This window comes from Gigantopelta aegis, chromosome 4, assembly GCF_016097555.1.
Source record: "Gigantopelta aegis isolate Gae_Host chromosome 4, Gae_host_genome, whole genome shotgun sequence".
In the NCBI taxonomy this organism is placed as follows: domain Eukaryota; kingdom Metazoa; phylum Mollusca; class Gastropoda; order Neomphalida; family Peltospiridae; genus Gigantopelta; species Gigantopelta aegis.
The window spans coordinates 3,551,150-3,575,484 of record NC_054702.1 but is presented as its reverse complement, the minus strand read 5'-3'; the positions used below and the strand labels follow the sequence as shown (position 1 = coordinate 3,575,484).

The 24,335-nt window shown below is 39.3% G+C and overlaps 1 protein-coding gene across 1 annotated transcript in view; it reads right to left on the bottom strand.

Moving 5' to 3' along the window:
- The window catches only part of LOC121372499 (activating molecule in BECN1-regulated autophagy protein 1-like), a 49,427-nt gene that overhangs the window by 15,324 nt on the left and 9,768 nt on the right, over positions 1-24,335 (bottom strand). Inside the window, exons 2-6 of the mRNA XM_041498847.1 lie at positions 16,039-16,168; positions 14,287-14,345; positions 2,364-2,547; positions 1,587-1,762; positions 316-414 (exon numbers count right to left, since the gene is read on the bottom strand). Coding sequence (XP_041354781.1) covers positions 316-414; positions 1,587-1,762; positions 2,364-2,547; positions 14,287-14,345; positions 16,039-16,161 — 641 coding nt within the window. The 5' untranslated portion in view covers positions 16,162-16,168. The remainder of the gene's footprint in view (positions 1-315; positions 415-1,586; positions 1,763-2,363; positions 2,548-14,286; positions 14,346-16,038; positions 16,169-24,335) is intronic.

Genomic DNA, 24,335 nt, shown 5'->3' with positions numbered 1-24,335 from the left:
GAAAAATATGGGTCCCAAATCTTAAAAGCAGTCCACGTCAGTTTAAGACAGAAGTCTGCCAGTCCTCAGCATTACAAGATGAATGAACACTGAAGATGGCAACGACTTCCACAACTGCAAGATTGCAGCCTTGCAGTCCACGTCAGTTTAAGACAGAAGTCTGCCAGTCCTCAGCATTACAAGACGAATGAACACTGAAGATGGCAACGACTTCCACAACTGCAAGATTGCAGCCTTGCAAAACCTATATAAAAGTAGAGCAGATTCGGAGACAAATTTAACGAGACTGTTATGATCAGTCAGCCAGCTACTTACTTGATATGGACGATGTTTGAGGGTTCTTGACGGTGAACTGTCGTGTTGTTTGCTATTCCAGTATACAAGAAATGGCCCAGTGGATCAAAACGAACCCATCTGAAAAAAACATAAATGAAACAAGCAACCCTGCATGTATTAGCACAATGAAAAAATAAGGTACATAGCATTTGAACTTGATGTATAGATGCCCATAGTATTTAGACAGTCTGGAGTTTTTGGAATGCACTGTCTTTACCAATATCACCGGGGGGGGGGGGGGGGGGGGGGGTGGGGGGGGGGGTTGAAAAGAAGCTGGCTTAAGGTGTAAAAGTGACTGCACTGGACTTTGCATGATAACTATATGTATTTACATGGTTACTATGGTACTATATAATTCATGTCTGCTGGAGCCAGAGCAGACAACTACTATGAACTAAGCCACTGAAGAAAATAAAAACCAACCATAATATAAAGTTCTGTATTTTTGTGTTAACTAATCACCAGGGACCTGTTTTACAAATTATTTATTTCAACATATTTTTGTGCTTACATTTGTATATCCAATTAAGGTTCAAGCACTGTTTTACAACACAATCTTAGCACTAAAATCCAGCTAAAATCACTAAGTCTGGTTGTAGAATAACACTGCTGTGTAAAACAGGGCCCTGAGCTAGTGTTTCCATGTCATACAAATCCCACCAACCTGCTAAATAGCGTCACGCTAATCTCCTTTAATGTTTAAACATTATAGCCACCAAACCGGCCTCGGTGGCGTCGTGGCAGGCCATCGGTCTACAGGCTGGTAGGTACTGGGTTCGGATCCCAGTCGAGGCATGGGATTTTTAATCCAGATACCGACTCCAAATCCTGAGTGAGTGCTCCGCAAGGCTCAATGGGTAGGTGTAAACCACTTGCACCGACCAGTGATCCATAACTGGTTCAACAAAGGCCATGGTTTGTGCTATCCTGCCTGTGGGAAGCGCAAATAAAAGATCCCTTGCTGCTAATCGGAAGAGTAGCCCATGTAGTGGCGACAGCGGGTTTCCTATCAAAATCTGTGTGGTCCTTAACCATATGTCTGACGCCATATAACCGTAAATAAAATGTGTTGAGTGCGTCGTTAAATAAAACACTTCTTTCTTTATAGCCACCAACTCCATCACAGTTTATTGTGCTGCAGACAGAACGACACATATGGCAGCAAAAATACAGATTCTGGTAAAATAATATTCATAAAGGTGCATAAAACAACATGAAATATTATGTAAATGAGATAGATCTGCACATACCTGATTCTTTCAAAATCGTAACTGGTTTTGCTGAACGCAAATGGCTCTGGTCGACTCCAGTCCCAGAAGTAAATTGTGTTTCCTGTGGCAAACACGAGGACGTGGTCCATGGGATGGAATGACAGAGACGCAATCACCCCATTGCTTGGAGAATGCCACACCTCACTCCCTCCACCCTGAAAAAACAAACAATATTAGTTAATCCTATAGAATTCCAATGTTCCACTGGTATAAAAACCCAAACACTTCTTGATCCAAGTTAAAGAATAAATGTGTTCAAAAATAAAATACAGTTCGAGCTACTACATATATTGCAACAAACACAAGTTAAAGTTAAAGTCTGTTTTGTTACATGTAACTACTAGAGTACATTGATTTATTAATCATAGTCTACTGGATGTCAAACATCGGGTCATTTTGACATGGTGTTAAAGAGAAAACCTGCTACATTTTTTCCATTAGTAACAAGGGATCTTTTATATGCACCATCCCACAGACACGATAGCACATACCACGTCCTTTGATATACCAGTTGTGAGGCTGAAACGACGAATAGCCTAATGAGGATTGAGCCCAGACCAACCAGACATCAGGCGAGTGCTTTACCACTGGGCTACACCCCGCCCAGAGATAACCACAAAGACACTGAACATACAGACAAGTTGAAACAAGAAAATGTATGTAATATGTATTAGCTGTTAAAAGGACTCTTATAAGCTTAAAGCAGGAATACTTTTGTTTCTATACATTCATACGTAAACACCAACTAAGACATACCAATAAATCCCAGATGCGAACTTCTCCGCCGAGACAGCCGGAAGCGAGGATGTCGTTGTACGAGGGGTGGAAGCCCACACACCACGGTGTGCGGGGGTGGCCGGTCAGAACGTGCGTGCACTTACCCGTCACTGTGTTACTCACACGCACTGTGTGGTCACCATGGGTGGACGCAACCTGGGTTCTGAAAGGAAAACACAGTACTTTTAAAATTGAAACAAAAGGGTGGGCTTTTGCTATTTAGTTTAAAAACTTTGCAATTTTCAGCAGCAAAAGTGGCTAGGTCAGGGGTCATTGCCATCTGTTAAAAGCTCTGAATATTATGACTGTCTGTATGGAAATCCACTCTGATACATACATGTACTCTATTTCCTGATTATAGTTTATTTTATACTAATTTTATGCTTAAATCCAATTAACCTTCAAGTATACTGTCATGGATACACACCTCGATCAGCTGACGGGACTGTTTGTCTAGGACAGTGAGTCAGTGGTTAGTGAGTGAGACGTCTATAGTGGCCTTACACTCGGCGGGAGTTGATACCAAGATGTGAACCTAGTACCTCTCAATCTCAATGGCCGGTATTAATGGATTGACTGCTACACCACCAAGGCCGGTATTGATGGCTTAACCACCACACAGCCAAGGCCGGTATTGATGGCTTGACCACTACACTGCCGAGGCTGGTATTGATGGCGTAACCACTACACCACCGACGCCGGTATTGATGGCTTGACCACCACACCGTCGAGGCTGGTATTGATGGCTTGACCACTACACCGCCAAGACCGGTATTGATGGCATAACCACTACACCACCGAGGCCGGTATTGATGGCTTGACCACCACACCGTCGAGGCTGGTATTGATGGCTTGACCACTACACCGCCAAGACCGGTATTGATGGCGTGACCACTACACCGCCGAGGCAGGTATTGATGGTTTGACCACTACACCGCTGAGGCCGATATTGATGGCTTGACCATTACACTGCCGAGGCCGATATTGATGGCTTGACCATTACACTGCCGAGGCCGATATTGATGGCTTGACCATTACACTGCCGAGGCCGATATTGATGGCTTAACCACCTCACCACCAAGGCCGGTATTGATGGCTTGACAACTACACCGCCGAGGCTGGTATTGATGGCTTGACCACTACACTGCCAAAGCTGGTGTTCCTACTACCAGACAGAGTTCAATATTATGTATATATAGGCTATTTTCACAAAAAGGGGCAAATAACGGTAAAGAACTTTAAAAAATATAAAATGTTTTTTTTTATGTCTTTAAAGGAGACCAGACACCAAAAGACATGTAGTGTGTAATGGATTAAGTTAGCGTCAAAGACCGCATTACTCTAACGCCCGGCTCGCTGTGAGGCACCGGTCAGCTGCGCGTCTTAGGTTTGGGATAAAAACAGAAGTGGGCGGGATTATGCATAGATCTGAACGAAAGCGAGGCAATACGTCATCGGTGAGAGTTACCAAGCAATACCGGTATATGTGTTGATTCTTTGGTTGTGCCTTTTAGTCGTCTTTTCTTCTCTTTTTTTTGTCTCCAGGTTTATCGGAAATTTAATTTACAAGATAATTAGTGTTATTATACACTGTCGACGTAATTATATGATGGTTAACTGTGCAGTGTTTAACTGCAACAGTAACAGCAATGCATCCCAAGAAACAGCCAACATCATGGTTTCGATATCCAAAAAAACCGAAAGTTGTTTTAAAACATGGACGCATTATTGTCGTCGAACGGACTTTACACCAACTAAATACAGCAGGTTATGGTACATTTACAATGTGAAAATTAAAACAAGTATGTACTTAAGATATACATTAAATAAAGGTATTGCAATTTGTTCACATACGAATATTTAAACTTCACATTTATTTACCTATAATTACCAAATTAATTTTCACCGACAGCCCATGCTGCATAACGACTCTATACTAACGTCTCTTGATCTAGTTGGTTTGTTAACCTCATAATAAAACACCTTCAAAACGTGAATTATTACGTCAGTTAACAATGTTTATCGTCAGTTCAGTATATTGTCATTAAAATTAAAATGCTAACACTTTGGCAGGAACAACATATGTACTTTGGCCAGAAGGAATGATGGTTAATTAGTTTTAAAGCTAATGTCGATTATTAAAGCATAATAAAATTGTACTTTTCAATGCTTTCTGTATGTCATATTAAAAATACTCTACACCAAATAATTATTTTAATACCTACCCTGGGTTTCTGCCAGAGGGTGCGGAGGGTAAACTTACATGTATGTACTAAATAATCTCAGAAATTAATGTATATATATATATGTTTTATTTTTTCGATAGATTATAGTAACATAATTGATGTTTAAAATTTATAAAAGTGCATGAAACAAAATGTTCAATAAAAACCCATTTCAAACCTATAACCACCCAATATACTCCTTTGAATATGGTGGCGTCGTGGCAGGCCATCGGTCTACAAGCTGGTAGATACTGGGTTCGGATCCCAGTCGAGGCATGGGATTTTTTAATCCAGAGACCGACTCCAAACCCTGAGTGAGTGCTCCGCAAGGCTCAATGGGTATGTGTAAACCACTTGCACCGACCAGTGATCCATAACTGGTTCAACAAAGGCCATGATTTGTGCTATCCTGCCTGTGGGAAGCGCAAATAAAAGATCCCTTGCTGCTAATCAGAAGAGTAGCCCATGTAGTGGCGACAGCGGGTTTCCTCTCAAAATCTGTGTGGTCCTTAACCATATGTCTGACGCCATATAACCGTAAATAAAATGTGTTGAGTGCGTCGTTAAATAAAAGTTTTTACAGACCCGCAGGAACAACTTGGGGGGGGGGGGGGGGGGCAATGACGGACCGGGTATAAACTCTACATCAGATTTTGGTTACAATGGCAAAACTTAATGTGATAAAGAAAAGATCACAAGTGGAGCCCCCCCCCCCCCCCCACCCCCACCCCCACCCCAGTTACTACAGGCCTGTTTTATTACGTACCCTCAAATTATTTTCTGGCAGAAAACCTGGTACCTTTGGCAGAGTTTAAAACAATTGGTCGTCTAATCTTCGACTGTTACCAAAAATTAATATAATTAATCACTTTTGACATCTAGCAAGTTAAACCAAAATTAACAATAGTTACCACAAGGAATAAGCATCATATATTATTTTGTTTTACCTGTAATATATTTTCATCAGGACTTCCTTCTTCCTCCATGAATGATTAAAGAAAATAACACTGGATATATTGTAATTATTTTTATTTTATTCCAATATATAACAAATGTGTTTTATGTCAGTATGTGGAGCAAATTACCTGAAACAGTTGGTTTGAAATCATGATTACAAAATTCTAAAGATAAAAGAAACTCTACATAATATCTACATTTGTATTGGCCTGTAGGAACGATATTTAAAGTGTGGGGGGTAAGGGGGAGGGGGAATACAGTCTCTAGTGAGGGATACAAACTAGATTTTTATCTTTATATCATCTTTATTTATGCAAAGTAGTGAAAATTTAAAACGTACATTTTCATCCTAGAGTGTGTGGTGGAGAACAAGCCACTAGGCCCGCCCCTCCCCAGTTCCTACGGGCCTGTTGTATTTTATATTAATAAATGCAAAGACTACATAATAATATTGTCGATAAGACATATTAGTTATAAAGTGATTGTCAGTATGTGGCAACTATAATATTTTCCAACATTTCTGTGTTTCTGTACCCGGCTGTGGACAGTTTCGGCAGACTGGTAACACATTTTCTTAATAATTAAAAATACACGGTTTAACCAAACACATTAAAACTTGGAGGGTAACTAGTTAAGAGAACAAAGTTTTTTGTTAAATTATTATATCTTGCTTTGGTGAGGAGGGGATGCTTTTTGCAAATTTGCGAAATCGGCCTATGGAATATCCACTGACGTGTCATATTTATATCTATGCTGAACAAGATTTATGATGAAATATTATTAAATTTTGTGTGCTTTTCTTCTAATTAGGTCCATTTGCTTCAGTTTACATTAAAAATGTCATAAAAAATTATGTTTAAAAAAATGCTTGTATGCTAGTCTATGACCGTGTGGCTTCCTTGTCTTCGTCGGCAGTTGATTCATCCGAATTTTCATCTAAGACAACATTTCCAGGATTAGGGACAAAGTCTCTGATAAGTGGTTCAAACTGATACGGTTTGATGCCATTAGCACAAGCTGGACACAATTCTTCGTCACTCGAATCGCTAAGTTCGTCCATGCTGCTTGGTAGTTTCTTCAGTTTTCCTCTCATCGATGACGTCACGGGTCTAGCTCATTAATTGTCGACAGTTTCCAGCAAACATCGGAAATCAGTGAAAAAAAACCCCAACCAAGACTGGCACGCTTAACGTAGTCAATAAGGGGAGCGCGATAGTTGAGTGTTGTGGTTTATGACGGCAAACAATTCATTACACCATATATATGGTTTGGTGTCCGGTCTCCTTTAATAGTAAAATCTAAAGTGGTGCAAAATTTCAAGTAGCAAAACTAGAGATGTATAATTTCTTAAAATGTACATAAATATTTTTTTGTGATTTTGTTTTTACTCTTAATTGTAAGGTATAATAGTAAACAATTGTCTTGACTGTTAATTTATTAATAGCAAAGAAAATTAATAATGGTAAATACTTTTATAAATGTGTATAGACATCTATAACTGTTACTATTACAGGCATATGTAAGATGTAATGCTAGACTGGATGATAGTGAAAAAGTGTCAAATTTGTCTTTTCTATTATTCAACATATATAATGGTAAAGACAAAAACACAAGCTTTTCTATTATTTACATTATATGCTGTTTTGTAGAAAATATTGCATATGCATGTACAAGTAAATATTCCAAACAAAAATTGCTAACTTTTTAAATACAAGTAACTATCCTTTGTAGAATATTATGACTATAGTATATGTATACATTCAGATGTAAAGTAACCTTTATGTAAAATAGTATGACTATTATGTATATATTTACATGTAAATATCCTTCATGTAAAATAGTATGACTATACTATATGTATACATTTACATGTAAATATCCTTTATGTAAAATAGTATGACTATACTATATGTATACATTTACATGTAAATATCCTTCATGTAAAATAGTATGACTATATACATGCATGTACATACAGATATCCTTTATGTATACATTTACATTTAAATATCCTTCATGTAGAACAGTATGACTATATGTATACATTTACATTTAAATATCCTTTGTAGAATAGTATGACTACATAAACATACAGAATATTAATCATGTACATATAAATATTATTTATGACTATATACATGACAGGTACAACCAACCTTGAGTCTACAGAAATATTTCTACCATCTAATGTACTGTATGTTATCAAAGGAAGTTTGTTTAAAAGTCTCTTGCATAGTGTTTATTTTTCCCTATGTTGTGTCAAACATCTGTCAACTATGCCCCAACACACTGGTGGAGCAGGCAGCAGGCCAAAACAGTTGGAAACAGAGGGGCAAACGGCAAATTGCTTTGTAGAGGGAAAGCCATAATGGATGTCCCATTCAAGTGGAAGGTGATAGGGGTCAGATCAAACAGTGGCCAGTGGCTCATCAAGAATCAGGCGACCTCGAGATGGCACCCAGTGAATGAGACCAAGAACAGCCACTAGTCACGGGCTGGTGAAGCCACACAGCCACCCACTAGGACAAGAAACAGGCACTGCCCTTAGTCAATGTGGGTTGGTGAAGCCACACAGTCGCCCACTAGCATAAGAAACAGGCACTGCCCTTAGTCAATGTGGGGTTGGTGAAGCCACACAGTCGCCCACTAGCATAAGAAACAGGCACTGCCCTTTAGTCACAGTGTGGGGCTGGTGAAGCCACACAGCCACCCACTAGGACGAGAAACAGGCACTGCCCTTAGTTAGTGTGGGGTTGGTGAAGCCACACAGTCACCCACTAGCATAAGAAACAGGCACTGCCCTTTAGTCAGTGTGGGGTTGGTGAAGCCACACAGCCACCCACTAGCACAAGAAACAGGCACTGCCCTTTAGTCATTGTGGGGTTGGTGAAGCCACAGCCACCCACTAGCACCAGAAACAGGCACTGCCCTTTAGTCAGTGTGGGGTTGGTGAAGCCACACAGTCACCCACTAGGACGAGAAACAGGCACTGCCCTTTAGTCACAGTGTGGGACTGGTGAAGCAACACAGCCACCCACTAGCACAAGAAACAGGCACTGCCCTTTAGTCAGTGTGGATTTGGTGAAGCCACACAGTCACCTACCAGCACCAGAAACAGGCACTGCCCTTTAGTCAGTGTGGGGTTGGTGAAGCCACACAGTCACCTACCAGCACCAGAAACAGGCACTGCCCTTTAGTCAGTGTGGGGTTGGTGAAGCCACACAGCCACCCATTAGGACGAGAAACAGGCACTGCCCTTTAGTCACAGCATGGGGTTGGTGAAGCAACACAGCCACCCACTAGCACCAGAAACAGGCACTGCCCTTTAGTCACAGCATGGGATTGGTGAAGCAACACAGCCACCTACTAGCACCAGAAACAGGCACTGCCCTTTAGTCAAAGTGTGGGGTTGGTGAAACAACACAGCCACCCACTAGGACGAGAAACAGGCACTACCCTTTAGTCACAGCGTGAGGTTGGTGAAGCAACACAGCCACCCACTAGGACGAGAAACAGGCACTGCCCTTTAGTCACAGCGTGGGGTTGGTGAAGCAACACAGCCACCTACTAGCACCAGAAACAGGCACTGCTCTTTAGTCACAGTGTGGGGCTGGTAAAGCACCGCAGCCACCTACTAGCACCAGAAACAGGCACTGCCCTTTGGTCACAGTGTGGGGTTGGTGAAGCAACACAGCCACCCACTAGCACAAGAAACAGGCACTGCCCTTTAGTCAGTGTGGGGTTGGTGAAGCCACACAGTCACCTACCAGCACCAGAAACAGGCACTGCCCTTTAGTCAGTGTGGGGTTGGTGAAGCCACACAGCCACCCATTAGGACGAGAAACAGGCACTGCCCTTTAGTCACAGCATGGGGTTGGTGAAGCAACACAGCCACCCACTAGCACCAGAAACAGGCACTGCCCTTTAGTCACAGCATGGGATTGGTGAAGCAACACAGCCACCTACTAGCACCAGAAACAGGCACTGCCCTTTAGTCAAAGTGTGGGGTTGGTGAAACAACACAGCCACCCACTAGGACGAGAAACAGGCACTACCCTTTAGTCACAGCGTGAGGTTGGTGAAGCAACACAGCCACCCACTAGGACGAGAAACAGGCACTGCCCTTTAGTCACAGCGTGGGGTTGGTGAAGCAACACAGCCACCTACTAGCACCAGAAACAGGCACTGCTCTTTAGTCACAGTGTGGGGCTGGTAAAGCACCGCAGCCACCTACTAGCACCAGAAACAGGCACTGCCCTTTGGTCACAGTGTGGGGTTGGTGAAGCAACACAGCCACCCACTAGGACGAGAAACAGGCACTGCCCTTTAGTCAGCGTGTGGGAGTGGGGCTGGTGAAGCATGGGCAATCACAGCTTTACTTTTGCTGTTTTGTCAGCTTTTAATTCATGTGATTTTTTTATTTGATTTTTACTCCATAATACACTGTTTTGATCGACCTATGTATTCTGCGTTGTACATTATTTGGGACCTGGACTGTGGTAATACTAGTTAGTAACTTATCGTTTTCAACTTCTTATGTGTTAGTTTTAGATTGTTATTTGTATGCATGTGTGCTCACCAATAACAGACCTGTGTATGTTGGTAGACTTGCATCCTTTGAGAATAGTGTAAATTAAATTATTGATTACCATCACCCCTACCTACCACCCCTCGCCACCAACTGTAAGTGATTGATTGAGAAAACAAAAGGTGTTTTTTTTGTTTGTTTTTTTTAAATATAGCAATCGTTAAGACAGAAGCGTATGAGATGAGGAGTTGGGGGTCAAACGGCTCGAAATTTGCCAAAAAATATGGTGACCCCAAAAATAATGTATATTAGCAAAGTATGGTATGTGAACCACAGACCACAAGCAGGATTTTAATGTGGAATAAATAGATGCAATACAAATATTAATAGTGGCTCATATGTTATAGATCCAAAGTAGATCCTCAAATTATAGTATTATTTGGACGACTTATGTCATTATTTTTTTAATATGCAGGTGGCCCAAACAGGACATTTGTCGCACTTGGCGACCTGGCCTCAGGCCGTTTCTACCCCTGGGTCAACTGCCTCTCCCCCTAGCTCTTCGCATTAGGCCAAAAATTCATATTCGTCTAACAAGAGGGTGCTCGAAATGTTACTTTACAATTCTACCATGCACTGACCTGCAGCCCATCCCACATGATGCCAATAGAGGACGCAAGCTGAGCAATTATCCATTGAAATGAAATCATTGAAGTAGACATACAGGAATAGGACTTACTGGAAATAGCTTTAAAGTGTTAATAGAACTCTTACTTCTTAGCAAAACACTAACAACTGAAATGGAATATGCCTTACAAATTAAAATTGTATAGCTTAAGCCAAATGAAATTCAGAATAATTTCCTATGTTTTTAAGACTAACTGTGGAAAGTAGAAGTCTGTCTGAGAAGACTAGCTGGCTACATGTACATGCATATACAGAGTTCATCGCGAATGGTTTTTTAATATGGAAAATACCAACACAGTCTACACTGATCAATATTTGTTAAGGCTCTGCTGAGACAAATACCAATTAACTAAGGTAGATGACAGTCACTTTTCGCATCCTTGTTTTGGCTTCATACACAATAAATATAGCATATCTTAACATAATTTCACTTTAAATTCATATTTCATAAAAGGTACAATTTATTAATCACGATATTTTCTTCAAACACATTCAGACCTGTGCATTAGAAATGTTAAAACAAAACATTTTCAATAGCAATTTTGCACTGGAATTTTGCCAGCATTCTTAAAATGGAAACGTCTTGTACCCAGTTATGGTTATTGTAAGGAGATGCCAAGTGATGTTACTGAAATACTGACATCATTCATATTCAAAATTAGCTATATTATTACAATGCTTCGCCACATTAAAATAAAAACGGGTCTACTAACATTGATCCCTGTCAAATTTCTATAACAAGCTGACAATGCTGTTTACAGGTCAGTATTTTCCCCCCCCTCATAATTCTGTAAAAACTATTAATTTTAAGTTTTAAAAAGTACCTTTTTCAAATACACATGTATATCATATCAAAAAATTACTGTTGAATATGTTTTATTTATTGTGTACGAAGCCAAAACAAGGGTCCGAAAAGTGACTTAGACGAGGTTGATATTTTACATACTATATATCTTCACCTATAAGTCAAATTTTGTTCACCCAAAAATTATTTTATAACTTGGGGGGTCGACTTATAAGAGGGTTAAAAAAAATTCACCAAAAAATATTACTGTTTTGGAGATTATTTTACAAGTTTTATTGTTGAAGTATGCCATGTAATTATACTCAAATATGTTAACTTGACACATTTTTTTTTTTATAACCTATTTATTTTGGCATTAGAACGGTTTTGGTTATGCGAAAAGGAGTGCGATCTCACTCACATGCCAAGACAACAGTCCACTTAGTTAAATTAACAGTCATCACTAATAGCAAAAATTTAAACAATACTAACTACCTGTGGAAAGAGTACCATATTTTCCCTACTATTGGGGTATTGAATTAACCATATGAACTGGGTATTGCATTAAACACTACAAACGATGTAGTGCTAGGCCTGGATTCGAACTCCAGACCATCAGGACTGTAGCTGACCACTGTATCCACTCGACCATGCAGTGGATCCACAAGTGAAACTGCATTTTAATACTTATAAATCTCATAGGGTATATTTTGACAGAATGAACCGAACGTGTACGGAATAAAACGAAGATTTAGTCCCATGATGCCTCATTCTGTCTTCTGTGCTATATTTCTTCCAAAAGCACCATCAAAAGCACCCGTGTGGAAGAAATTTTATACAGAATAGTCAAAATGTCTAATTTTTCAAAGGCAAAACATAGCGATACTGGATTACGAAATATAAACTTCATGTTGGTTTTACAGAACAAATTGTTTTAAAATATATTGTATATAACTATCGCTAACCCTAACCCTAACCCTAAACTAATTCCAAGAAATATTTCTTTAAAATAGAGGTGGGGAAAATACGGTACTTTTGCCCTGCCTGTTGCCTGAGTTTATTTTGAAATCTGGTTACTGGCATTAATGGTTGTTCAAACAATGTTTTGTCGGTGATTAACTTCATGAATATTACTGAGCTTTCCCTTAAAACAGACTGATCTCTGCCGTTCACTAGAGCAATAGGGACACACGTCATTTGGTACAAAAACCAGTGTACTTTCCAGAGTTATCCTCCTTACATGTATTAATATGGCGGCAAAATGTGATACTTTCAGTTTTATCATAGTGATCTGTTGTCAGTGTTTATAAATAAAGTTTTTGTCTGTGCACAAAACCATCTGTACAGTACTATACAGTAACAGTCAAACAGCTTTCACTCTCTACTAAGGGAATATTTAGTTTTGATGCTATGTAATAATGCTAGTTTGATTGGAATAGTCTGATTATATTGCGATGTACAAAATGTGAAAACCGAAGTTTGTAAAATAATTTTCTTTTGTTCAAATATTGTACATTATTGTTCTCATGTGCTGAAAATAAGAAATATTTCAATATTTATAAGTTGTTTTTCATGGGTCGACTTATAAACGGGTCAATAAAAAAAGAGTTTTCAGGGCTTGAAATTAGGGACTCGACTTACAGCCGAGATCGACTTACAGGCGAAGATATACGGTATTAAAAAACATTAGTAGCGAATTTAATTATCCTATAACACTTCTAAAATAACATTTTAATTTGATATTTAGTAAATCAAAGTTCCGCATTCGCCTCACCAGTAATATGACATCATCACAAATATGTAGTTTGAGGCTACACACTTTAACTAAATCTCATCAAAATGTTATGCTCAGGTATACAAGTCTTGTTGGCTGTAAACAAATGACCCAGTCGTGGTGCAACTAAAAATAGCCCAATTAATGTGCCCACTGACAGGAATCGATCCCAGATTGACAGTGCATCAAGTGAGCACTTTACCACTGGGCTACGTCCCGCCACGAATGGTGAGGGATACAGTACAGAGAAGGAATGTACCACAGACACGAGGGTCAACTGCTTTAAAAACATCAAGTGAGCACTTTACCACTGGGCTACGTCCCGCCACAAATGGTGAGATATACAGTACAGAGAAGGAATGTACCACAGACACGAGGGTCAGCTGCTTTAAAAACATCAAGTGAGCACTTTACCACTGGGCTACGTCCCGCCACAAATGGTGAGGGATACAGTACAGAGAAGGAATGTACCACAGACACGAGGGTCAGCTGCTTTAAAAACATCAAGTGAGCACTTTACCACTGGGCTACGTCCCGCCACAAATGGTGAGGGATACAGTACAGAGAAGGAATGTACCACAGACACGAGGGTCAGCTGCTTTAAAAACATCAAGTGAGCACTTTACCATTGGGCTACGTCCCGCCACAAATGGTGAGGGATACAGTACAGAGAAGGAATGTACCACAGACACGAGGGTCAACTGCTTTAAAAACATCAAGTGAGCACTTTACCACTGGGCTACGTCCCGCCACAAATGGTGAGATATACAGTACAGAGAAGGAATGTACCACAGACACGAGGGTCAGCTGCTTTAAAAACATCAAGTGAGCACTTTACCACTGGGCTACGTCCCGCCACAAATGGTGAGATATACAGTACAGAGAAGGAATGTACCACAGACACGAGGGTCAGCTGCTTTAAAAACATCAAGAAAAATTCAACTCACCCATCCAGACTAAAATCCATCAAAAACGTTGCTCTTGGCTGGCCCTGTAACTTACATGCCTAAAAATTAGGAAAAAAAATACTGATAATTGTATTCAGTTACATGTACGCCAAGGCAGATATATATATACTGATGGAAAGAAATAAGGGAACACACCAATTTGTAGACCAAATTTAATTCACTGCTAGCGTAGTAATGTCTGTATTTCATACCAAGTTGTAACGTGGGATTGAATATATGTAGTGTTCAATGTGCTGTCCTATATGTTCCCAGTCAACTTCGGACGATATGAATTGATTTTTTATGCAGTCATTATTTCTTGTTGCTATCTGTGTGATCCTTTATATTTTTCCATCAGTATAGAAATAAAAATCATGGTCATTATAAAACAGAAAATTATCTCCAGTAACGTAACTGTCAACTTGTCAACTGAGGTCCTGACATATTCTGCCAAAACAACAACCATAGTCAGACTCACAGTCATAGTGTTTTATGTGCACATTCAGAGCAAGTTGTTGTAGCGCATGCCTGTCATGGGCACAGGTGCCGGCCTTGGCCGACTCCTCTGTGCAGCACAGAAAAGGGTTGGGGTGGGTGGGAGAGGGAACCACCCACATTGGCAGGTGCAAGGGAGCACCAGCACCCCGAACGGATTCGGTAGCAGGTGGGGATAGTTTTGGTGCTATTGGATTTTATTGTCCCATAGAATTAAATCAAAAAGAAAAAGTTGCGCAGTTTCTATGAAGGAATTGGATGCATTTTTGAATGGTTCACCGAAATATAAAGGGGAAGAACAACCATGATGTCCATTATGTTTTATACAGCAAAGCAAAGAGAACACCATTGAAATGGTTTGAGTGGCATAATACATACAGTAAACATATCGTCTCAAGTCAGTTACAGTTTAGTGTAAAATCATGAATTGTTGGTAAAAAATATACAATATACATGTAAAAAAAAAACTTTATTTATTTATTTATATTATCCCCACTGTTGCCCTGTCACCCAAAAGTTCACTTTTGTGTATACAAATATATATACTGTAAATCCTGGAAGCCTAGGCTTCTATTTAGTTCATGACACTCCGAGACCCGGCTTCTAATCCAGGCAGATCTCTATTCAAGGCAGGGCTCTAGTCAAGGCAGGTCTCTGTTCAAGGCAGGCCTCTAGTCAAGGCAGTCCTCTGTTCAAGGCAGTCCTCTATACAAGGCAGGGCTCTAGTCAAGGCAGGGCTCTAGTCAAGTCAGGCCTCTAGTCAAGGCAGGCCTCTGTTCAAAGCAGGCCTCTAGTCAATACAGGCCTCTAGTCAAGTCAGGCCTCTAGTCAAGGCAGGTCTCTGTACAAGGCAGGCCTCTGTTCAAGGCAGGCCTCTAGTCAAGGCAGGTCTCTGTTCATGGCAGGCCTCTGTACAAGGCAGGCCTCTGTTCATGGCAGGCCTCTAGTCAATACAGGCCTCTAGTCAAGGCAGGTCTCTGTTCATGGCAGGCCTCTGTTCAAGGCAGGCCTCTGTTCAAGGCAGGCCTCTGTTCATGGCAGGTCTCTGTACAAGGCAGGCCTCTGTTCAAGGCAGGCCTCTGTTCAAGGCAGGCCTCTGTTCAAGGCAGGCCTCTAGTCAAGGCAGGTCTCTATTTAAGGCAGGTCTCTAGTCAAGGCAGGTCTCTATTTAAGGCAGGTCTCTATTTAAGGATTTACGATACGTAAAGTACACACACACAAATGCGACAGTGAGCTGGACAAAGGATTATCATCTACCTGGTTTGTGATGGGTGTGGCGGCCTGCTCCTCCAGCAGGGCAATGAGTGCGTCTTTGGCCTGGAAGTCATTGCGCGTGGAAACGCCCATCTCACGCTGCTGCAGGTAGCTTGTAACATTCATCTTCTCACTGAAATATAGTCACAAAATATACTCGGTAAAATTCATTGCACATACATGGACATGGGTAGAGAATGTTCAACTGAGAATGGAATGGAGTGATTGTTAGATACCATTTCAGGCGTTCTGACAGAAAATAATTTGAGGGTACACAATTTTACCCTTTGTACCCTCTGGCAGAAACCCTGCATTCACCTTACAACTACGGTATACAAGCTGCTTCAAACTGCGGTCACATGACAAGCCAAAGGGAGTCTGGTACCTTTTTTACCAAGTTGTAAGATAAAGGCATGTAACAGTCACAAGTAGGGTATTTTATATCTTACATATAGCTTATGTATTGATACCAATATTTTCTAATACAGAAAAATCACAAACACAAAACAGGGCTAGCTCTGGCACTTGCCAAATTCGCCAATGGAGAATTTTGAAAGCAGTTATCGAATTTTATTTTAGTTTGGCGAAATAATATCATGTAATAATTGACATTTTTTAGAAAATAACTGACAAGTTTTGCAATTTTTTAAGCTTAATAGACAATTTGAGGAATTGTTTTGACCACCAAGAGCTAGCCCTGCAAGACTTATTCACCTGCACTCAAAATTATCTAGCACAACCCTAAGTCTATAAGTAACCCTAACTATATACATGTATAGAGTTATGATATAGCAAAATCAAAATGTCACCGTTTTAAACATCTAAAGCTTGACTTGCCTTCTTCACAATTATTTTCCAACAGAAAGGTCTTTATGACTGATATTCAGGTACTAGTATTTGCAGACTGTTGTGTTGCTCTGGCAACAATGATAAAATCTAAATCAGGCATTGAAATTAGCAATGTGTCTGGCAACAAAACACAGACCTGATAACCTGTGTGTCGGTTGGGGGTTTTCTTCGTTCCATCCAGTGCACCACAACTGGACAGACAGTGCTTTCCTGTTTATGGGAAAGTGCATATAAAAGATCCATTTCTGCATTAGGAAAAATGCAGTGGAATTCCTCTGATGACTATAAGTCAAATAACCAAATGTTTGACATCCAATAGCCAATGATTAATTAATTAATGTGCTTCAGTGGTGTCGTTAAACAAAACAAACTTCTGTTTTTTGTAACCTGTTGGTTATGACACATTTGTATTTCCCAATTATTGTTATAAAACCCCTCCATAGACACACCGATGCTTATTCAAGTCAACGTACTGATACTGCATGTGTTTAAGGATTGTCCGACTGATGCTTATTCAAGTCACTGTACTGATACTGCATGTGTTTAAGGATTGTCCCACTGATACTGCGTGTGTTTAAGGTTTGTCCGACTGATGCTTATTCAAGACACTGTACTGATACTGCATGTGTTTAAGGATTGTCCCACTGATGCTTATTCAAGTCACTGTACTGATACTGCATGTGTTTAAGGATTGTCCGACTGATGCTTATTCAAGTCACTGTACTGATACTGCGTGTGTTTAAGGATTGTCCGACTGATGCTTATTCAAGTCAATGTACTGATACTGCGTGTGTTTAAGGATTGTCCGACTGATGCTTATTCAAGTCACTGTACTGATACTGCGTGTTTAAGGATTGTCCGACTGATACTGCATGTGTTTAAGGATTGTCCGACTGATGCTTATTCAAGTCACTGTACTGATACTGCATGTGTTTAAGGATTGTCCCACTGATACTGCATGTGTTTAAGGATTGTCCGATTGATGCTTATTCAAGTCACTGTAATGATACTGCATGTGTTTAAGGATTGTCCGACTGATGCTGCATGTGTTTAAGGTTTGTCCAACTGATGCTTATTCCAGTCACTGTACTGATACTGCATGTGTTTAAGGATTGTCTGTGATGCTTATTCAAGTCACTGTACTGATACTGCATGTGTTTAAGGATTGTCCGGCTGATGCTTATTCAAGTAACTGTACTAATACTGCATGTGTTTAAGGATTGTCCGACTGATGCTTATTCAAGTCACTGTACTGATACTGCATGTGTTTAAGGATTGTCCGAATGTTTATTCAAGTAACTGTACTGATACTGCATGTGTTTAAGGATTGTCTGTGATGCTTATTCAAGTCACTGTACTGATACTGTATGTGTTTAAGGATTGTCCCACTGATGCTTATTCAAGTCACTGTACTGATACTGCATGTGTTTAAGGATTGTCCCACGGATGCTTATTCCAGTCACTGTACTGATACTGCATGTGTTTAAGGATTGTCCGAATGATTCTTATTCAAGTAACTGTACTGATACTGCATGTGTTTAAGGTTGGTCCAACTGATGTTTATTCGAGTAACTGTACTAATACTGCATGTGTTTAATGTTTGTCCGACTGATGCTTATTCAAGTAACTGTACTGATACTGCATGTGTTTAATGTTTGTCCGACTGATGCTTATTCAAGTAACTGTACTAATACTGCATGTGTTTCAGGATTGTCTGTGATGCTTATTCAAGTCACTGTACTGATACTGCATGTGTTTAAGGATTGTCCCACTGATGCTTATTCAAGTCACTGTACTGATACTGCATGTGTTTAAGGATTGTCCCACTGATGCTTATTCCAGTCACTGTACTGATACTGCATGTGTTTAAGGATTGTCCGACTGATGCTTATTCAAGTAACTGTACTGATACTGCATGTGTTTAAGGTTTGTCCGACTGATGCTTATTCAAGTAACTGTACTGATACTGCATGTGTTTAATGTTTGTCCAACTGATGCTTATTCAAGTCACTGTACTGATACTGCCTGTGTTTAAGGATTGTCTGTGATGCTTATTCAAGTCACTGTACTGATACTGCATGTGTTTAAGGATTGTCCTGCTGATGCTTATTCAAGTAACTGTACTAATACTGCATGTGTTTAAGGATTGTCCGAATGATTCTTATTCAAGTCACTGTACTGATACTGCATGTGTTTAAGGATTGTCTGATACTGCTATGTGTTTAAGGATTGTCCGACTGATGCTTATTCAAGTAACTGTACTAATACTGCATGTGTTTAATGTTTGTCCGACTGATGCTTATTCAAGTCACTGTACTGTACTGATACTGCATGTGTTTAAGGATTGTGTCCGACTGATGCTTATTCACTGATGTATTCACTGTACTGATACTGCATGTGTTTAAGGTTTGTCCGACTGATGCTTATTCAAGTCACTGTACTGATACTGCCTGTGTTTAAGGATTGTCCGAATGATTCTTATTCAAGTAACTGTACTGATACTGCATGTGTTTAAGGTTTGTCCAACTGATGTTTATTCGAGTAACTGTACTAATACTGCATGTGTTTAATGTTTGTCCGACTGATGCTTATTCAAGTAACTGTACTAATACTGCATGTGTTTAATGTTTGTCCGACTGATGCTTATTCAAGTAACTGTACTAATACTGCATGTGTTTAAGGTTTGTCCGACTGATGCTTATTCAAGTAACTGTACTGATACTGCATGTGTTTAATGTTTGTCCGACTGATGCTTATTCAAGTCACTGTACTGATACTGCCTGTGTTTAAGGATTGTCTGTGATGCTTATTCAAGTCACTGTACTGATACTGCATGTGTTTAAGGATTGTCCTGCTGATGCTTATTCAAGTAACTGTACTAATACTGCATGTGTTTAAGGATTGTCCGACTGATGCTTATTAAAGTAACTGTACTAATACTGCATGTGTTTAAGGATTGTCCCACTGATGCTGCATGTGTTTAAGGATTGTCCCACTGATGCTTATTCAAGTAACTGTACTAATACTGCATGTGTTTAAGGATTGTCCGACTGATGCTTATTCAAGTAACTGTACTAATACTGCATGTTTCAGGATTGTCCCACTGATGCTGCATGTGTTTAAGGATTGACTGATGCTTATTCAAGTCACTGTACTGATACTGCGTGTGTTTAAGGATTGTCCCACTGATGCTTATTCAAGTCACTGTACTGATACTGCCTGTGTTTAAGGATTGTCCATGATGCTTATTCAAGTCACTGTACTAATACTGCATGTGTTTAAGGATTGTCCGACTGATGCTTATTCAAGTCACTGTACTGATACTGCATGTGTTTAAGGATTGTCCCACTGATGCTTATTCAAGTCACTGTACTGATACTGCCTGTGTTTAAGGATTGTCCGTGATGCTTATTCAAGTCACTGTACTAATACTGCCTGTGTTTAAGGATTGTCCGTGATGCTTATTCAAGTCACTGTACTAATACTGCATGTGTTTAAGGATTGTCCGACTGATGCTTATTCAAGTCACTGTACTGATACTGCATGTGTTTAAGGATTGTCCGACTGATGCTTATTCAAGTCACTGTACTGATACTGTGTTTAAGGATTGTCCGTTATTTCTTTTACATTCATTGGGGTATGAGGTGAGGTCGTTCACACGTATGGCAGTATTATGATAGTAAAACAAGGCACGAAGTGTTTTACACAAGTTTAGCAAGATCTGGGGGTATGCTCCTCTCGGAAAGTAGGAACCTTTGGTGAGCTAAAACACCTTCTTTCTTTCTTTTTCATTTGGGCTATAAAAGTTTTAATTTTAAACAATTATTTTTTACTATTTTAAGTGTAGTTAATTTTGATGTTATAGCTTATAATTAGGCTAGTAAATCCTGTCATCCAACAGGCTAGTTAAACACATGCTTCCTCCAAACATTTATAAAACTAGGTGTCCTGAAATGCAAAATCTCCAGGCCAAATGCTAGTAAATACCTTTTTTTTCTTTCTTAGATTTAGGGGGAGAGAGAGAATAAAACTGTGACTTCGTTAATTGGATCAATTTTATTCCGACGCTGTTCAACACATAACACCAAGGCTCATTCACTAATTGCAAATAATAATGATATCCGATTATACATGACAGCAAGACAGATGAGTTCTTCCATTGTTTATGATTTGCTACACTCGTGGAGACTATCTTCAAGTAAAGAATAATTCAAGCCCAAGAATCTTTTACCCACAAAAAATGTTTGGTTTGTTTAATGACACCACTAAAGCATATTGATTTATTAATCATCGGCTTATGGATGTCAAACACATGGTCATTTTGAGTCATAGAGAGGAAACCTGCAACATTTTTCCATTAGTAGCAAGGGATCTGTTATAAGCACCATCCCACAGACAATGGCCTTTGATATACTAGTCGTGGTGCACTGGCTGGAATGAGAAATAGCCCAGACCGGGATCAATCCCAGACCGACCGCACATCAGGCGTTCACTTTAGCACTGAGCTATAAGAACAGCATTTATTTTCATAGTTTGCTGGTTCACCCCCCCCCCCCCCCCCCCACCACCACCACCACCACCCCAGGATAAAGTTGAAATGTTGAAGTATGGTACTAATGCCAATCATGTCACAATTGGATGCAGGACAAGAGGGTTTGCCGGAAGTTTGTGTTTGAGATTATGTATGCTCTTATCACAAAATTGTCTGACAGCTTGCTACATTTATTATTAAACTGCTGAGAACATTATCCTTCATGAAGAAAAAAGTAAACTGTCCAAAATTACAAATGACAAAAATATATCAGCATTCGCGACTTAAATGGTACAAGGATCTCATGGTAGACTATTTAGCTTTATCCTGTAACCACCGCTTCTATTCACACAATAGGATGACAGATAAAGCAAAGTCGTATCCTGCTACTAGCAGGATGACGTTTGACGTCACTCGTGTAATGTCACACGCATAGCTATGTTACAAAATCGCTCACTTGACCTCTAGGTCATTGTACAATATGGCTGAAATAACAGATACAATAGCTTTTCCCCTTAGTTTTTATTGTATGCAGGATAAAGATAATAACTAGTTAATGATGTCGGATATCTGCCTTATCCTGTTCAGACCGAATGAGAAAGTCCGCTTGGCAGTACCTCGCGGAATTTCCCATTCTTACCTTCACAGGATAAAGCAGATATCGGACGTCATTAATTAGTTATTTTCTACATTACTTACACTCAACAGTTTCTGAAGATAGTAGGTGACACAAAGAATACAAATCTGAATCTGTCAAAGGATACCATGTCAAATATTTGTACCAAATGTACAATTTCGGCTATAAATTCAGTTGAAGAATAGTGTCAATGCAATCTACCCCATTGTGAAATTCAACCAATCTTTTGAAGCAAGCTGAGAAAACATGAACCTGAATTATGTGATAATCTGTTCACACCTTTAGAAGCAGATAACCTGTTTAAAAGGGGCAGGGTATAATTCAGTAATAAAGCAGAGTCACACGAGGTGCGATGGGTCACAAAATTGATCGCCCGCAGTGTATTTGGGGGTTTCCCAATCTTGACCAGTGCCCACATGACTTGTACATCAAAGGCCATGGTATGTACTCTCTTACTTGTGGGAAAGTGCATATAAAAGATCCCTTGCTGCAGATATCAACGTGAAATGTTTTTTTAGGGGAGTCATAATTATTGCTCTCCAAACTTAAATTATGGGCAGTCATTTACCGTACATTATTATCATATTGACATTGATATTTAATGCTTTTGTCACACTATGTTTTAAATATTCAGTGCCAAGTTGAGCTAAAAGTCACTCTCCTTGAACTGGTCTCAGGTGAGTGATGGGGAGTGAGAGTGATTAGTTTCCCTTAAACGGCGAGGTCTCTGGCTGCTCTACTGGTAGGAGAAGCCAATATGGCAGCACCAGGTTTCTTCTTGTTGTCTCCATGTTAGAAGTCGTTTAATAGCCACATTTAAAGTGCTCTACGGTGTTGTTGAACAAGTGTTCCGTTCAGCACTTTCCTTATTGGTTTTAACACCCAGGGATTTTAGAATGTTTACAAAATACACTTTGTGCCAAACTAGGGGTGCTGTAAAAACATCTGGTTATACCGAACATGAGCCATGAAAGGTACCATTTTCTTCAGTTAATACTTTGAGGTAGGGGTTGTAGTACTGATATTTATGGGTCATAGTTTGGTTGATATATTGCATATAGTGTTTTTAAACACAAACGTTAACATGGTCGCCTATGGGATTTGAATTGGTATAGTCCAACCTATAGCACATATTCAGTGCATAATAAAAAAGATTATGATTTGTGTCATTTAATTAAATTAAACCATACTATTTGATTAATTAGCCGTCACTCGGCCATGTAAGTTCACAATGACCTTGACCTTGACAATAATTACTGTACATGGCTCTGGATTGAGTTTGAATGAAAATTAGCACTGAGGAAAAGTTGGTTTTGGCCTATAATTCATACTATAAAGATTTGAATATTTTTATTTACATGGTGTTTGACTTGCCATATACAACTGCTCTTAAATATATTAATATATCTAGGCAGTCTGAACTTAGATTTTAATAGCAATTTATTTTTATATTAAAAATAACATGTGCCAATATTGGGTTAATGTCTTTAATTTCCATAAAGATAGTTAATGTTTCATGTATGTACTTCTGAAAGCTGAACTTTTTAAAGACCTTGATTTTTATTGTCCTTTTGACATACTTACAGGGTGCTAAGTCATATTTTAGACAAATTTGTAGTTTTATGTACACAAAAAAATTAATTTGAAGAAAACCTTTACCAAAGCCATAATTAAATTTTTGGTCACTATTGTGCCTTCTGTTCTCATTTATACATAACAATAAGCTTGTTAAACATATCTTTAGGTCTCCAGATCAAATCTTTTTAAGAAATAATCACTTAGTTTGCTCCCATGAAGTGCATTTTAAGGTATACTAGATTTAGAACCAATTTTTCCAGATTTGATTATCTACCTTGGTGTAACTTGATAATTTATTTTATTGTTAAAGCTGTATTATCTAATGTTAATAGCTAAATAATATGCTGGATTACAGATTGTAGGAATACATCCAATATACATATTGTATTGATCTGGATTAGAAAAAAATGCAATAAAATAGATGTTCGGGTAATTATGTCATTTAAAAACATGTTTTTTTAGTAATGAATCAAAAATAAATATGTGAAAGCTGCATGATAATTCCAAATATTACAAATATTTAAAACCTCCAACTACAGTAGGGTATACATAAAATATAGTCAGGAATATTGGTGGCTGCCAGTGGTTTTGATGATCCATTTTTAAAATCTGCATAGCTGATGGATTTGAAATTCCCGCACATGGTAACTTGAAGACAGCCACACTCAGCATACAGGATTTCCTTCCAACAGTGATGTGCAGGAC